Genomic DNA, 18542 nt, shown 5'->3' on the forward strand with positions numbered 1-18542 from the left:
TTTATTGTATATAAAACAAAACAAAACAAAAAAGGTTTGTGTGTACAAATATCACAAAACATCAACAATTCCCAAAGGTGTAGTGCCTCAGAACACATTGTAATTTAAAAAAAAAAAGAGTTCATTTTTTTTGTCTTGTTTCTTTTTTGTTTTCATTTGTTTAAAATTCTGGCATAAATATATTAAAGCTGACAACAAGAAAAAAGAAAGTGGGTGGGTATTCCAGGGCAAGCTATATCACTTCCTCATACAAAAATGTACAAAACATTAGTTCCTAACTAGACATAACATAATAATACTGGTCATCACAGTTTGACAATTAGTATAACTGTGTATTCTGGTGGGAGTACTGTAGCAGAGGGCAGTAAAAAAATTCTCTTGACGTTGTTCAGATCATGTTACTTCGGTCATAGAGGCAGAATGATTCTGCAGAACAAAGAAAGAAGAAACAGAATATGCTTTAGTATGCAGTTGGTGTAGTCATAACTGTTGCTCTTGGGACCAATAAGAAATAAGGTAGGGAAAGCACACAGAGCATGGTGTCTGGAATTATTCTTAACCCATTCAAAACACTTCTATCCTAGGACACATGACCAGAAAGGAAAAGGAAGGAGGGTTTAATAGAGGGTCCATCCATTTTTTGAAACACTGGCTAATTTAGAAACATAGAAGACTGACAGCAGAAAAAGACCTCATGATCCATCTAGTCTGCCCTTATACTATTTTCTGTATTTTATCTTAGGATGGATATATGTTTATCCCAGGCATATTTAAATTCAGTTACTGTGGATTTACCAACCACGTCTGCTGGAAGTTTGTTCCAAGGATCTACTACTCTTTCAGTAAAATAATATTTTCTCACGTTGCTTTTGATCTTTCCCCCAACTAACTTCAGATTGTGTTCCCTTGTTCTTGTGTTCACTTTCCTATTAAAAACACTTCCCTCCTGGACCTTATTTAACCCTTTGACATATTTTAATGTTTCGATCATGTCCCCCCCTTTTCCTTCTGTCCTCCAGACTATACAGATTGAGTTCATTAAGTCTTTCCTGATACATTTTATGCTTAAGACCTTCCACCATTCTTGTAGCTCGTCTTTGGACCCGTTCAATTTTGTCAATATCTTTTTGTAGGTGAGGTCTCCAGAACTGAACACAGTATTCCAAATGTGGTCTCACCAGCACTCTATATAGCGGGATCATAATCTCCCTCTTCCTGCTTGTTATACCTCTACCTATGCAGCCAAGCATCCTACTAATCCTACTAATTTCCTGTTTCATATCAATTTATCAGGCTTTTTTTGGGGGGGGGGATTTTTCTCCTGTTTCAAACTCTTTCTGTTCTCTTTTCCCTCCAAATACCAAATCTGTTCATTTTTGGAGTGTCATCCTACTGGTGGACAAGTGAAGAGACATTGATCTGATCCCCTAATTTATTTTCAATGTTGTGTTAGGTTGGAAACAATAATCCAAGGATAATTAAGAAGCCCTGCCCATTACATTCAGAAGTCATGACAGCCATTAAATGAAGCATTCATGTGACTGCCTCAATTATGACCCCTCACTGGTGTTCTCAATGCGATCATTAAATGTGCAGGTTGTTAAGTAGAGCACATTCATGACCCCCTGGGGGAAGGAGGTCCTGAGATGCCTAGTGTAGGCTCTAACCCAGAGTTCACATGGCTTCTCCCAACTTAACACATCCTATGCTCCTCTTCCTGCCCACACTGGGCCTGCTCTCAACCCCACTGGGCCCCATACCCTCCTTGCATTGCCCATTGTGTACATACTTTTCAAAGAGTTCCAAAGCTTGGCTTAGGGAAGATATGTTGTCGGGCTGTGCGATCTCAGAAACAGACACCATTTTCTGAGAGCCCTCAATTCGATGTGGCTATTTGAAAAATGGTGGCTACTCCTGGAATAATATCACACCGCTCAGCAACAAAGCACGTTGCTTTGCTTAATGACCCATATGGTCCTCACTTAATGACAACTGGGACTGCCAGAACTGCTGTCACTAAGCAGCACAGTCATGTGGCTTTTTTCAACTTACAACCATGTCACTTAATGCAAGTGTTTCCAGGTCCAATTAGCAAATTTAATGAGGTTCTACCCTGTTAGTTGAAGTTAATGGGAACTAGGTTACAACATAGTTCCCCATCCTGTTTTAAAAAACACTTGTACCAGGAATTATTATTATTATTATTATTATTATTATTATTATTATTATTATTTATATGTGTATGCTGCCCCTCTTCGAAAACTTGGGGCGGCATACAAATCTAATTAATAATAATAATAATAATAATAATAATAATAATAATAATAATAATATATGAACTAACACAGAGGCTCAAATAAAATTGCCAAAAATGGATACTTGGGAGGGTATTTGTTATTCAGCAGATTGTCCCAATTAACTGATCACCTTCAAGCCAGAATGTATGAACCAGAATATAAAAATGCAGCATGGAAAGACTGGACTAATTAAATAATGGGGCTTCTAAAATAATTGTCTTTTTTACATTGTGATTTATCCCACCAAAAATGCTAAAAACAAAAAAGCAAAAAAGCTCCCATGTTTATTTGTAATATAAAGAACTGAACTATTGAAAAAAAAGTTAATCAAAACGAGAAATGGATAAACAGAAGGTTATATGGTACCTGGGCACTCAAGGTCTCCAAAGGACTTTCCACTTGTGGAAATGCCATCAAGGGCATGCTTCGCTGTTCATCCAGTTTTGATTTTGAAGGCGTCCCATGTGCTCCTTTGAAATTATGAACTACACAGATGCCCTTGGGGATCAGAAAGAGAAAAGAAGATTCCTGGAGTGATCATAATTACTAGAAGAAGATATCTGCATGCATTTTTTGGCATGGTCCTACATTTTGTAGCATGGACCTGGTTTCTATCACTGAATAACCTTCTTTTAGATTGATATAAACTACCAATTTTATCTTGTTCATACTTTGCAACCAATTAAAAACTCTTGTGTATTCAAAAAGCATTCCGTGTATACTACATAATGATGGCTCACGCTGAGCAACATCTGGCAAAGGTGTTTACTGATTATCGGGATCATTAACACTCTTTTTTTCTAAAGCTTTGGCTAAAACTTTTCAAAGTCGATTTGGACAGGGTTGGCGCATTGATTAAAGTGCAGCACTGCAGACTAAGTACTTTAGCTAACTGCTAGCTGTAGTTCAGCAGTTCAGATCTCACCACTGGCTCAAGGTTGACTCAGCCTTCCATCCTTCCTAGGTGGGTAAAATGAGGACCCAGATTGTTGGGGGGCAATATGCTGACTCTGTATACTGCCTAGAGAGGGCTGTAAAAGCACTATGAAGTGGTATATGTCTAAATGCTATTGCTATATCACAGCAATCCATGATTGTACCACATAATTCCTAGTCAGCACTTTAGATAACAGTGCGCAAACATATGACTGAGATGAAAAAGAAGGAGGTATTTCACGGGATAGATGCTGTGGTAAGAAATAAACCAGAGATATTTGGGAAGCAGAGTTTGCCACAAAGTATAGATGAGGCAAAGAACCACTGACCGACCATAGTTGTTATAAAGTCTGATCAATTTCTGTACAAGAGATGGAAGCAGGAAGTTCCATGTCATTTGCTCTCTGAATGCAAACTGATCTTGAGAAAAACGTTTTTGTTTCCTTTAGCCTTGTATGAACAAGTTGGCCCAGTTTGGATACTGGCACATGAAAATGAAAGTAAATGTTATTCGCTTACCAGGAAGAGTGCTACTGTGCTTCCCAAGATGAAGCCTGCAATGACATCTGAACAGTGGTTTCGATACTCAGAAACTCGGTTGAGCCCTGTAAGGAAGGCAGCACACAGTGTCCCCAGACACAACACTGGCTTGGCAAGCCGACTGCTCTTTGTCTTGATTGTGCTAGTGATGTACATCTGAAATATCAACAGACTGGCCTTAGTCACAGAAAACTAGTTCTCTGCAATCCAGCACCAATCACATCTTATGGGGGACATCTATATACAGGTAGTCCTTTGCTTACAACAGCTCAATTACTGACTCTTTGAAGTTACAATGGCACTGAAACAAAGGACGTTTTTCACACTTATGACCATTTTAGTATCTCTCTGGTCACTGTTCTGTCTGGGTCACTCCGGAAGCTATGACCAACCCAAAAAGATAAGCCAGACACACCGGTTGAATCCAAACACAGTTTTATAATGGTAAAGAGAAAAGAAGCCAACAGAAAATGTCCTTACAGATCAGGAAAACACTGGAACTCCAAATAGATACACGAAGGCAATTGTTCATACAGAAACACAGGATCCTTAATGCCAGACGAGGCTGTTGAGCTAACAGACACCAACCTCCCACCAGTCTTCAAGGCTGCTGGGCCACGAGCCAGGAACAAAAACGCTAAGAGAAAATGCAGATAACACCAACTCCCCTTTGATAACACTCCATGCTGCCAGAATGGTTCTCATGCCTTATAAACCTTTCCCTGCTAATGAGGACCACACCCAACCCCCTGGTGTTTCTCATTCAATGCTGATAATATCTACGCAGTTGATTTCTCCTTTGAGCTATGCGTCTCTGCCGCATACTAATGATAGCTTGTGCGTCGTCATCCAGGGACTCCAGAGAATCAAAGCTACTTGCTGGAGATAGCCCTTCCCCAGGGCTCCCAGGCCTTGCATCAGCGTCACTTTCGTGACTGCTGTCTGCACTGTCCGACTGCAAACAACTCTCCTCTCCACTCTCAGCCTCCTCCGGGCCTGGAGCCAGCAGAGACGCAGCTGGTCTTTGATCTGGCTCAGGCTGAACCACAACAGTCACGTGATTAAAATTTAGACATGTAGCAACTTATGATGGGTGCGGTGTCCCAGCATCATGTGATCACCTTTTGCGACTTTCTCACAAGCAAAGTCAACGGGGAACCCAGATTTGCTTAATAGCCTTTTTATTAACTTAATAACTGGAGCAGTTCACTCAGCAATTGTGGCAAGAGAGATCGTAAAATGTAGGGCAAAATTAACTTAGCAACTGTCTCGCTTAGCAACAGAAATTTTGAGCTCAATTGTGGTGGTGTCGAAGACTAGCTTTATTGATACAGTTACTGCGAGATGCCAGCTTCGAATCTTGGCCCCTATTCACATTTCTTAGGATTTTTTAAAAAGATGAAATCAATATGACTAGGCATGTCTCACAAATGATTCAGAATAAATTGTTTGAATCTTGCACAGTATAAACATAACATCTCACTTCTATTTCTTAAAGCTTGTGTGTGTGTGTGTGTGCTTTTTTTGTAGATTTTCATGGGTATAGGTATAGGTTTGGGCATATTTGGGTCTTTTCCCGCTTGGGTGAACAAAGCCGAAGACAACAGCCTGATGATGACGAATGGGACCTCGTTGAAGCATCACCAGGAGTCTATCAACCTTACATGGGAAAAGATCTGAATATGCCATGACTTACACACACACACACATATATATGTTTTCGTAGAAGCTTACAACTTCAGCCTGATGATGGTGAATGTCGCATAGACATGCAAAATATTACACGGGGCAAAACCCAAATTCAGAACAATCTACATACATATACCCGTGAAAATCTACGAAAACAAATATATATATATATATATTTGTTTTCGTAGATTTTCACGGGTATATGTATGTAGATTGTTCTGAGTTCGGGTTTTGCCCTGTGAACTCAGAACAATATATATATATATATACTAGGAAGAAATGACAGTTGCAAACATTCCATTTTACAACAACACGAAGCTTGGAACTTCAGCCTGATGATGGTGAATGTGATTTCACCGAAACGTCAAATTTCTGGCGACGTTTCGCTGAGGTCCCACTCATCATCTTCAGGCTGGTGTTTCTGTCCTTGTTCTAAGGCGAACACACACACACACACACACACACACACGCATACATATCTATGAAGCATAGCCCTTTTCCACAGGGTTGTGTTATTGGGAAAGAAAGGCACTGGGAGTTAGAAGAAATAGAAGGAGGAAAGAGAAGAGAGGAGAACAGAGTAAGGAGAGAAGATAGGAGGGAAAGTAGGGAAGAGGAGAAGAGAGGGAGGGGAAATAAAAAGCAAACTTGACCTAATAAAGCAATAAGATAAATATAGAATATATTTGTAAAAATTTTGTAAAAAATGAAATGAGAAATGAGATGATGAATATGTGAAAATGTCCATATGGTAATAAAAAATATTTAAAAATATTATTAAAATACAAGAGCTTCAGCTAAATCATGTTTGAAATATTTGCAGTCTCTAAAATAGCTATGTTAGATCCAGCAATGTGAAGAGTCTAAAACTCATCAACATAATCATATGGTAGTTAGTGTTCCTGAATTTCTGAGGTTGATATAGCAAATGATTTTAAATGCCCAAACCTGTCTGTTTGCCCAATCAACATTCTAAGTCAAAATTGAGGTACAGAAAGACATAAACAAACAATAGCTCATTCTTCCACATAATAGATGAATCTTCTTTGTTATCTTATCCCATTTCCGGCTTTTAAAAACTGCCATTATAATTTTTAGTGTCATTAATAAATGGGAGAAAATGAAGAATGTCTAGGGTATTTTTTTTTTAAAGGCAAACTACCATGAAAGACAATGAAAGTGTAATTATAGGATGCAAGCTTTCTTTGTATTCACAACTATTCCTGCAACAAAACAGCAAAACCATGATAAAAAAATTGGCAGCACTGAAGAGTAAGTTAATTTTTGAGACTATAATTACAAGGGTGACATTATTAGGCAGATACTGTAGCACTAAAATGAAAGTAATGGGCTAAATCAGCAAATACAATAGAAACTTCTCCAGCATTTATGCTTTCCAAAACACAGCCTGGCTTCTTCAAGACTTCACTTCCCAAAATAGCATCATCCCAATAACAGATGCTTTCCAAGCATCAAATGAGGCTTAATGAGATGCAAATCAAGGTTAGTCCAAGTTAGATCAATCTCATGGAGATACAAATTGAGAAAAATAAAATTGTAAAAAATGTGGGGAAAATAATAATAACAACAATAACAATAACAATAATAATAATAATTATTATTATTATTATTTATGCTGCCCCTCTCAAAGGACTCGGAGTGTCTCAACAAAATAAAGTATCACATAATTAATTGGACTACTTTAACTGTATTTGATTGAACTATCACAGTGGCCTTGTTCCCATAAAACGCTAATCTCTAAACCATGATTTCCAAGCGCCAATGGCTGAGCCCAGAGAAATACCACTGAGACTTAGTGTAATGACTGAAAACTGAGTTGCATTAAATTCATCACAGAGAATGGAATCACAGTTCTATTCAAATGTTTTCAAAATGATAAGCAAAAAGGTGAATCAACTGTGCTAAATAGATAAAGTACTGAGAAGCCAAAAAAATCTGTACAAATTCAGTACAGGAAAATCTGTCCTGTCCCCCATTACTGTTTTTTATAATCAGCCCAGAAGAAAAGCTTAAGAACCAAATAATCTTGATGTATTTGAACTCTGGGACCTATATAACAAAATGAAATTCAACATACAGTAGGCAAAAGTAAAATTTTACACTTGGGCAAGAAAAACCAATTGTGCTAGTCAGTGATGGCGAACCTTTTTTTCCTCAGGTGCCAAAAATATATGTGCGTACACGTGAGTGCCCACACCCATAATTCAATTCCCCCTGCCCCCGGTTCATGCACATGTGACCCCCGTGTTGCCGTGCCCACCATGTATACATGCATGATCCCTGGGCTCCCCCATTTCCCGACTTTTGGGTGGGCCTGGTAGGTCCATTTTTCACCTTCCCCAGGCTCCAGAGGCTTTCTTGGAGCCTGGGAAGGGAAAAATGGCCTGCCCACCCCTCAGATGCTGGAAATGGCCCATTTCCTAACTTCCCGTGGCCGTGGTAGGCCCGGTTTTTGCCCTCTCCAAGTTCCTGAGGCTTCCCTCACATGCTGGCAGAAGCTTCCCTTGAGTGCCAGCAGATATGGCTCCACAAGCCACCTGTGGCACCCGTGCCATAGGTTCACTATCACTGTGCTAGGTGAAACTTGACTTAATGCCAATAATTGTAAGAGGGATCTTGGAATCCAAGTGGACAATCACTTAAATATGAGTCAACAGTGTGTGGCAGCACCCAAAAACGCCAATGCAATCTTGGGCTGCATTAACAGAGGGATAGAATCGAGATCACATTAAGTTCTATTACCGCTTTACAAAGCCTCAGTAAAACCACACTAGGAATCCACTATAAACATAGAAACATAGAAGATTGACGGCAGAAAAAGACCTCATGGTCCATCTAGTCTGCCCTTATACTATTTCCTGTATTTTATCTTAGGATGGATATATGTTTATCCCAGGCATGTTTAAATTCAGTTACTGTGGATTTACCAACCACGTCTGCTGGAAGTTTGTTCCAAGGATCTACTACTCTTTCAGTGAAATAATATTTCCTCATGTTGCTTTTGATCTTTCCCCCAACTAACTTCAGATTGTGTTCCCTTGTTCTTGTGTTCACTTTCCTATTAAAAACACTTCCCTCCTGAACTTTATTTAACCCTTTAACATATTTAAATGTTTCAATCATGTCCCCCCTTTTCCTTCTGTCCTCCAGACTATACAGATTGAGTTCATTCAGTCTTTCCTGATACGTTTTATGCTTGAGACCTTCCACCATTCTTGTAGCCCGTCTTTGGACCCGTTCAATTTTGTCAATATCTTTTTGTAGGGGAGGTCTCCAGAACTGAACACAGTATTCCAAATGTGGTCTCACCAGCGCTCTATATAAGGGGATCACAATCTCCCTCTTCCTGCTTGTTATACCTCTAGCTATGCAGCCAAGCATCCTACTTGCTTTTCCTACTGCCCGACCACACTGCTCACCCATTTTGAGACTGTCAGAAATCACTACCCCTAAATCCTTCTCTTCTGAAAAGAGAAGGTTGTTGAGACTTTGGATTAAGGGGTTGCAGGCTAAAACATATGGAGAATGGTTATAGGAATTACGTATGTCCAGTCTAATGAAAAGAAAGACTAGGGAGGACATGATAGCAGTGTTCCAATATCTGAGGGACTCCCACAAAGATGAGGGAGGTCAAATTATTTTCCAAAACACCGAAAGGCAAGATGAGAAACAAAGGATGGAGCCTAACCAAGAAAAGCAACCTAGAACTAAGGAGAAATTTCCTAACAGAACTATTTACCAATGGAAGGGCTTTCCTTCAAAACTTGTAGGTGCTCCATCACTGCAGGCATTTAAGAAGACACTGGACAATCATTTCTATGAAATGCTCGAGCAGGAGGTTAGACTAGAAAACCTCCAATGTCCCTTTCAACTCTATTATTCTATGCTTACCACTGTGTAGAATTCAGAGCTTCTTCAAAATAAGAAATAGAATTAAAACCACAACTTTGCTTTGTTTACTGCAGCCACCCATGAACATCCAAGGTACATATAAACTAGGTATATATTTTAAAAGAAAATTCATACTGATTTCATAAAATGAACCAGTTTATAGTGTATCCATTTAGCAGTTTATAAATACACACTTTCACCATCTGCTAGGTGACAGATAATTCTGCGAGCAAAGTGATTTTATTGGGCGTGTACATTGCTCTGGAGGGGATAGTAACAGTAATTACTTCTCAAATGCCCCCCCCATCCGTTAATTATATACCTCCACATTTCAAGGCTGAGTAAGCACAGCAGCCAGTCTCTCTCTCTTTCTCTCACACTCACAAACATTCGCAATACACACACAAACACAGAATCACAAACTAGAATCATGGATGGCAGTAGCACTGAGTAAAAGGTAGTTCACAGCTTTGGTGAGCTATATATCAATATTTTCTTTACTGAAAACAGTTTGAAGTATTTACAAAAAAACATGGGCCTTTCCAAGTAATCTCTTTTCATCACCTGCACAACGAGATCAAAAAAGGTTAGAAAGGGATACTCATAATTTATATTAGTTTTTTTCTCACTCCCCTCTCCTGTTCCTTAATGTTCTTTCCTTTCCTCTGAGAAGCAAATTAAATGACTCCACGGGGGAGTCAGAATGTAAAATGAGATAAGAACATTTTTTTTACTCTCCTACTCTGCTGGAGCAGTTTTATGTTTCCCAACTGATGAAAATCATCAGTTTGCACACACAAAACTGTTGTTCCTACCAGTGTTCCCTCTAATTTTTTTTGGGGTGGGCGGAAAAGTATAGTGTCTGAGCGGCAGTCCCTTTGGGACTGGGCAGCACAGAAATAATAAATAAATAAATAAACAAACAAACAAACAAATAAAAACCCACCCTGTTTTGCCTCAGAGAATTTCAAAATAAAATACTGTACTGTGTGTCTATAACAGTGAGCTCATAATAGGGCAACTCTATCAATATCAAAATGCCACTTAAATAGTTGAGCTAGTTTCAAACTAGATTTTGATTTTCTTTCTCTCTTCCATACTCCCATTCTTTTTCTTTCTCTTTTTCCTTCCTCTCTTTTTTCTATCTGTTTCTCTCTCTTCCTCTCTTCCTCTCTCTCTCCATCCCTCTCACTCTTTCCCTCTCGGCTTCTGGGCAGGTTTGGAAAACTCTGAGTTGATGATGATTTTTAAGTGAGCGATTGCTCACTGCTCAGCTTAGAGGGAACTATGGTTCCTACCACACCAACTGCTCTTTCCTCCTCATGTAAATTATTATTATTTTTCCTTGGGGAGATGATGATTAAATACCAGGCTAACTGCAACAATCTAGATGACTACAAGATAGCAGAAAAGAAATGTAAAATGCCATTAACTTTTTACAGATAACCTCAACTTATAACCAGTGTTCCCTCTAATTTTTTTTTTGGGGGGGGGGCGGCGGAAAAGTATAGTGTCTGAGCGGCAGTCCCTTTGGGACTGGGCGGCACAGAAATATTAAATAAATAAACCAACAAACAAACAAATAAAAAACCCACCCTGTTTTGCCTCAGAGAATTTCAAAATAAAATACTGTACTGTGTGTCTATAACAGTGAGCTCATAATAGGGCAACTCTATCAATATCAAAATGCCACTTAAATAGTTGAGCTAGTTTCAAACTAGATTTTGATTTTCTTTCTCTCTTCCTTACTCCCATTCTTTTTCTTTCTCTTTTCCTTCCTCTCTTTTTTCTATCTGTTTCTCTCTCTTCCTCTCTTTCTCTTTCCCTCTCACTCTTTCCCTCTCGGCTTCTGGGCAGGTTTGGAAAACTCTGAGTTGATGATGATTTTTAAGTGAGCGATTGCTCACTGCTCAGCTTAGAGGGAACTATGCTTATAACCACAATTCGGACCAGACTTTCTGTTGGTAAGCAAGGCCGTTATTAACTAAAGTCATGCCTGATTTTACTTTTTGTCACAGTGGTTAAGCAAATCATGGCAGTGGTTAAATGAATCATATGTGGTTGTTAAGTCAATCTGGCTTCCTCCATTGTAAAGCTATTCTCCAAAGCAGCGTTTCCCAACCGCTGTGCCGCGGCACACTGGTGTGCCGCGAGACAAGGTCAGGTGTGCCGTGAAGTTCCGCTTCCAAACCGGAAGTTGAGTGTCCCGGCTTGCTTCTTCACACCTTCATTTTCGTGCCTTTCTTCTTCGTGCCTTCCTTCTTTGCAGCAGGTGAGGTTTTGACTCGGCGGGATGGCAATAGCAGCGGCTGAGGCTTTCACTTGTGGCATCGGGAGTGCTAATAGCGGCGGTGGCGGGAATAGCGGGGGGGGGCTCCTGCAAGTGGAAGCCTCAGCCCTGGAGCTCCCTCGCGCCCATGGCTTCTCGTCGATGTCTGTGCCTGCCCAATCCGCGGGAGTGCTAATAGCGGCGGCGGCGGGAATAGCAGGGTGGGGGCTCCTGCCCGCCGCCGCTATTAGCACTCCCGCGGATCGGGCAGGCAGAGACATCAACGAGAAGCCATGGGCGCGAGGGGGCTCCAGGGCTGAGGCTTCCACTTGCAAGAGCCCCCCCCCGCTATTCCCGCCGCCGCCGCTATTAGCACTCCCGCGGATCGGGCAGGCACAGACTTCGACGAGAAGCCATGGGCGCGAGAGGGCTCCAGGGCTGAGGCTTCCACTTGTGGCTTCCCCGCCCGCCCGATCCTTCCTTCTCTCCGGCTTTTTTGGGGTGCGGCTTCTTCCACAGCGGTGGCTGCAGCGGCGCTGGCGATCCGGCCGCTAGCCGCTCCAAGCGCTGTGGGAACGCCCACCCCTCTCACAGTCCCGTCCCGGGCTGTCAGTAAAGGGGCTGCTTGCTCGGAACATTCAAACTAAGGGAAACCTTCGCTGGCCTCCACAGAGAAGAAAGGAAGAGAGAGAACGAGAGAGAGCAACAGAGAGAGAGAGAGAGTGAGAAAGAACAAGAGAGAGAAAGCATGAGAGAGAGAGAAAGAACAAGAGATAGAAAGAAAATAAGAGAGAACAAGAGAGAGAGAGACTAAGAGAGAGAGAAAGAAAAGAGAGAGAGAGAGAGAAAATAAGAGAATGAGAGAGAGCAACAGAGAGAGAGAAAGAACAAGAAAAAGCACGAGAGAAGAAAAGCAAGAGAGAAAAAGAGAGATAGCAAGAGATACTGAAAGAAAGCAAGAGAGAGAGAGAGAAAAAAAAGAAAGCAAGAGAGACAGATAGGAAGAGGAAAGGAGAGAGAGAGAAATGAGAACAAAAAGGGGAGGAGAAATGAGAAAATGATTGAGGCAGAGAATGAGAGGAGAGAGAAACAAGAGAGAGAGAGAGGTGATTCTTGAAGCATATGGTAAAAAGCACCCAAATAATAAGAAAAACCCCCCAGCCCTCACCTGTTTTTGAAAAGAATAAAAGAGAATAAAACCCCAGCCCTCACCTGGTTTTGGAAATGGTTTGAGTACACACAGACATATAAGGAGGGGGGGAGAGACAGAAATGAGACAGTAGTATAAATTTGAGGAGGGATGATTGATGATTGACTGTATTTATAAGGGGATGTTACATGGGATTGTATGTTCTATGTATAAATACATGTAGAAATACTGTAGATCTGAAGGTCAGCAGTTAAAATCTCATCCCCAGCTCCAGGTTGACTCAGCCTTCCATCCTTCCGAGGTGGGTAAAATGAGGACCCAGATTGTGGGGGCAATATACTGGCTCTGTTAAAAAATGCTATTGCTAACATGTTGTAAGCCGCCCTGAGTCTTAGTAGAAGGGTGCATAAAAATTGAATAAATAAATAAATAAATAAATAATATTTACTGTCTTTTTGTGTCATTTTGGTTGGTGGTGTGCCCCAGGATTTTGTAAATGTAAAAAGTGTGCCGCGGCTCAAAAAAGGTTGAAAATCACTGCTCCAAAGCACCTTAAAGTAGAACAAGAAGCAATGGGTGGAAACTAATCAAGGAGATAAACAACCTAGAACTAAGGAAAAATTTCCTGATAAAACAATTTATCAATGGGGAAAAAATGCCTCCAGAAGTTGTAAATGCTTCTGTACTGGAGGTTTTTAAGAATATTTTGGGTAACTATTTGTCTGAAATGCTAAAGGCCAGGGGTTGGCAACCATAAAAATTCAAAGAGCCATTTGGACCCATTTCCCAGAGAAAACAAAACACCCTGAACAAATAAACATGGGTGGGTGTGGCCAACTTGATGTCACTCCCACCGAGTCACATGACACCCCGCAACAGCTACATCTACCCAAGTTTTGTAGTTGTTTTCTTTTCTATGAGAAAAAGGTATCTCTATTTTCCCTCTCTTTCTCCTACCCTCTCATTTTTCTCCCTCTTTCTCCCACCCTCTCATCTCTCTCTCTCTCTCTCTCTCTTTCCTTCCTCCCTATCCATCTCCTTTTCCCTTTGCCTCCCTCATCTCTCTCTTTCTCTCGCTCTCTTCTCTTCTCTCTCAGTGTGCTGAGGAACAATTGCCATCTCCGGCTTCCCTTTGGGTGACCCTCCTCCTCCTCCTGCAACTCTCTGGCTGACTGTGGCGCACGCAGGGAGACCCTCCTCAAGTGTAGCAAAAGAGCATGCGGAGGGCGGTCAGCTGCTCACTTAAGGAGGGTCTTTGGATGCGGCGTCTCTTTTGCCTTAAGGATCCAGCCATTGGCTTGCCATGTCCCAACCTGTCCCACTCACCCCCACAGCTCTTCAGCTGAGCGGGGAGGGTGTGAGCTCCAGCCTGAAGCGTCAGAAAGCAAAAGCTGCCTTACATGCAAATCCTCTGTCCTAAGCAGGGAAGGGCTACCAAAATTTTAACTACCACACTGTGGGTATGGCTTATGCAGGACACTCTGCATTTTCTTTCAACATCTTTCAGTGTAAATTGGGTGCTCTAGGGTAGAGCTCCCTTTTTATTACCCCGTTGCGTTCTCCCCCATCCGGACAGCAGTCCACCCCTGGTCCTAAGGATCCACACATCGCCTTGTCATGCCCCCTCCCCAGCCCACATGAGAGGAGGAGTGGCAGGAGGGTCGCTGGAGCGAAGGAAGCCTTTGCTTCCTGCCGCTTCGGGCTGGAGCTTATGCCCACCCCACTTGGCCGAAGAGTTGTGGGGGGGGGGGGACACACAGCAAGGCAATTAGGATAGGAGAGAAGCTGCGTCTAAAGACCCTCCTTAAGCAACCAACCACCTGCCCTCTTCACATGCCTTTGCTGTATTTTGGTATTCACTCTCGAGTCTCCCCACACATGCCAGCCAGGGAGTCGCAAGAGGGGGAGGTAAGTAGTCCAAAGGAAAGCCTCAGCTGGGGGTGACTATGTTTCTCAACCAGCACCAGAGATCAGCCTGGCCGCTTCTCCATTTACACTGTCACCCTTACCTTCTCAGGCTAGGTAAGAGAGGGGAGGGCAAGACCAGCCAGTGATGGGAGAGGGAGCCATGGCAGGAGGCCCAAGAGCTGCATGCGGCTCCAGAACTGTGGGTTGCCGACCCCTGGTATAGGTTTTCTTGCCTAAGCAGGGGATTGAATAGAAGACCTCCAAGGTCCCTTCCGACTGTGTTATTCTATTCTATTGACTTTGTTGGTTGGAAGTTGGCTTCCACAAATGCCAATCACATGACCCGTGTCTGCTGCAGCCATCGTAAACACAACCCATTTGTCATGTACCCAAATTTTGATCATGTATTCGTGGAGATTCTGCAGTAGTTATAAATTTGAGGACTGGATTTTAAGTCACTGTTTTCATTTCTACAATATTGTCACAGTCATAGTTCCCTCTAAGCTGAGCAGTGAGCAATTGCTCACTTAAAAATCATCATCAACTCAGAGTTTTCCAAACCTGCCCAGAAGCCGAGAGGGAAAGAGTGAGAGGGAAGGAGAGAGAGAGGAAGAGAGAGAAACAGATAGAAAAAAGAGAGGAAGGAAAAGAGAAAGAAAAAGAATGGGAGTAAGGAAGAGAGAAAGAAAATCAAAATCTAGTTTGAAACTAGCTCAACTATTTAAGTGGCATTTTGATATTGATAGAGTTGCCCTATTATGAGCTCACTGTTATAGACACACAGTACAGTATTTTATTTTGAAATTCTCTGAGGCAAAACAGGGTGGGTTTTTTGTTTGTTTGTTTGTTTATTTATTTATTTAATATTTCTGTGCCGCCCAGTCCCAAAGGGACTGCCGCTCAGACAGTATACTTTTCCGCCCACCCCAAAAAAAAATTAGAGGGAACACTGGTCACAGTCAATAAATGGATGGTTGTAAATCAATGACTTCTCCCTTGATTTACTGCCAACTGGCAGTTATTGAAATTTTTGCAACATGGATCAAAAAGGAGGAAGATAATAAAAATTGCTCCTTGGGAAGTCAATATATGAAGGTGAAGGAAGAGTAGTGAGATTTGTGAACTGGGAAATGCTCGGCAAAGAACCAAATTAAACTCCAGAAACTCAGAAATGAATTCTGCACAACTGAGCAGCAAGATGAATTTAACCATTAGGAGGAACTGATACCTCATGGGAAAAACCTGCAAATACACAGGGCACAAAAGTGTTAGTTATCAACTTATAAACTATGGTTCGGTTTGTCATGAAATTGTTGCTTGTGTTATTACGAGCGTTGCCCAGAGAAACTAAGCAACACAGCTCAAATAATTGTTAAACAGCCAAATAAATTTGTAGCACTACAAGACACAAGCTGAAGCAACGGCCAATAGTTTGGGCATGTTTGTTTCCCTAAAGAATCTAATTTGTATAGCATGGATTTATCAAAAGCTTTTTGCAATGACAGGCAGATGCAATATTTGAAGGCAACATGCCAGTGAATCTTAGATGTTTCTACAACAAAGCAAAGAATATGGGAATCAAACAGTGGAAATGAGATACGGGGCACATTGATGCAAGAGGCATCACTGTCATTTGATGGGACATGACTGGAACATAGCCCTGGAAGATTACAGCTTATATAAAGGGAACAGACTCAACAGGAAGGAGTGTTGCATTTAAAGAAAACAGATGCCTGTAAGAAATTCACAAATAAGAGCACAGAAACCCTGCTGAGAGCAATTGAGTAAGAATAAAAGAAGAGAGAAACAAATGAGATATGATTGTGGGATTTGTATGGACAGGCAGAAGATATAGATAAAATCTTTTCAAAAAAGCAAAAATTTCATGATAGCAAAGATGAGAGGTTAAAAATTTAAAGAAAATCCTTTTAATTGCGAATCAATGAAAGACATTTGATCCCGGATGGACTACAGATTATTGTTGTAATTTATGGTAGATTAGAAGTCATTGTGAAATAAAAATATCAGACAGTTAATAAGAGGTCTGACTCGTCAACTTCAGGCTGTTGTCTTCAGCTTCACACTAGGCCAAACAAAGTGTGGTCTGAGCTACTACCCCTCTATAAATACTGGTGGGAAGGTGTGGAGTGCTGGTTCAAAAGCTGAAAGCGGATTGGTTGGCTGTATTGTAACATCCTGATTGGTTGATCTGGTAAAATCTTCAGTAGTTGATACTCAATGAGTCCCATTGGAATTGGGTGGCATAGAAATCAAATAAATTAAATTAAATTAAATTAAACTACTACTACTACTACTACTACTACTATTACTACTACTACAATGTGTCAGAAACAAACAAAATGGCTGCAGGTCTGCTGGGATGCATAAGGGGAAAATCAGTAATGGCTGGTGGTGAGAAGTTAGAATGTTTTTAATTCATAGTGTACATTTATCTTCTCACAGATTGGAGACTAAGACCTAATTGGTTATCATTGTGATACTAGCGGAAGACAAGAGCTTCAGTTTAGGATAGACAAGAACCAGGTTAAAAATATGTGGCTAATTTAAATTACTTCAAGTCTCAAGGGGCATAAGCTGTACCCATCCTGAATACTGTTGGGACTTGCAGACTGCAAATTCACTAAAGGGGAACCTTTGAGAATTCCTGGAGATCTGGTGACTCCAGAAGATGGGAACCAATGTTATCCCTTTCTTGAAAAGAGAGAAATTACAAACCTTCAAGCTTAAGAATATTTAAAAAAAAAAACCAGCCTCATTATCAATTCATGCTCAAATTGAAAATGAGATTATGAACACTTAACAATGCAACTGTTAACTGGAGCCAGTATCTGTTTGTCTCAAACAAATGATGCAAAATTGCCATTTTGTCCTTTTTTGAAACAGTTACTTGTTTATTATACTGGGGACAATAATGTATCTCAACCACAACAAAGTATTTGAAATCTTAATTGGTTTAACCATTGCCCTCAAAAAGTACTCTAAGTAGCAAATATTTTCTACTGTAGGCCCCCATTGAGCATTTTTATAGATAGACAGACAGACAGACAGACAGACAGACAGACAGACAGATTTATAGATAAGATTTCTATGCTACTGTTTTAAAAGAATTGAACAAAATTACTAAAAATGATCAACAGGTTGAGAGGATAATTGGTAATTTTTCAGATGACACATAGCCAGAAGGAGTGGTTAACAATTTGTTATTTTTTCATATATTATTGAAAGGTTTAAAAACAAGAGTAAAATTAATACCAACTAAATGGAGTAAGAGGGGGGAAAGGAAGAAATAGAATAAAAAGCTAAAGTACAGTAAGGAAAAAGGGTAGAATAGAAAATAAAGAAAAAAGATATTAAAAATGGCTTCTGATCTTCTTTACAGCAGTTAAACTCTAAACTTATATTGTTATTCTTCCTTCTGTAATTTATCCACTCTCAATAATCAAAACCATAAGTGATAAGCTAATTTTTTTCTTCAAAAAGTCCATAAGGGACTTCTAGTTAGCAATGAGGAGAGGCTAACACTTCAGAGGTTAAAGAACGGATTACAAAACATGGGCCTTTAGGCAGGTGTGAACGTAGGCAAAAATAAATAGGATGGATTTGAGCAGGAAAAAAAGTGTTAACTCCTTTATCTGAGATAAACATAAATAAAAATAAAGGAGAAGACCTGGCTTGGCAGTAATACATATAGAAGGAATCTGGGTGGACTGTCAGATCACAAGCTGAAAATGAACAAGTGAACAGTGTTGTTATGCAGCTGCTAACAAGGTAAATGCTATTTTCAGATGCATGGGAGTCAGGGGTGGGTTCTAACTTACCT

At 40.7% G+C, this 18542-nt stretch overlaps 1 protein-coding gene across 4 annotated transcripts in view; it reads right to left on the reverse strand.

The window, feature by feature from the left end:
* Positions 1-18542, reverse strand: part of PLPPR1 (phospholipid phosphatase related 1) — a 217719-nt gene continuing 199177 nt past the window's right edge. For all 4 annotated transcript variants that reach the window (XM_070742409.1, XM_070742410.1, XM_070742412.1 and 1 more), the window contains exons 6-8: positions 3753-3929; positions 2664-2795; positions 1-426 (exon numbers count right to left, since the gene is read on the reverse strand). In XM_070742409.1, the coding sequence (XP_070598510.1) occupies positions 394-426; positions 2664-2795; positions 3753-3929 (342 nt within the window). In that variant the 3' untranslated portion in view covers positions 1-393. The remainder of the gene's footprint in view (positions 427-2663; positions 2796-3752; positions 3930-18542) is intronic.

Source organism: Erythrolamprus reginae, chromosome 2, assembly GCF_031021105.1.
Source record: "Erythrolamprus reginae isolate rEryReg1 chromosome 2, rEryReg1.hap1, whole genome shotgun sequence".
Taxonomy (NCBI): Eukaryota; Metazoa; Chordata; class Lepidosauria; order Squamata; family Dipsadidae; genus Erythrolamprus; species Erythrolamprus reginae.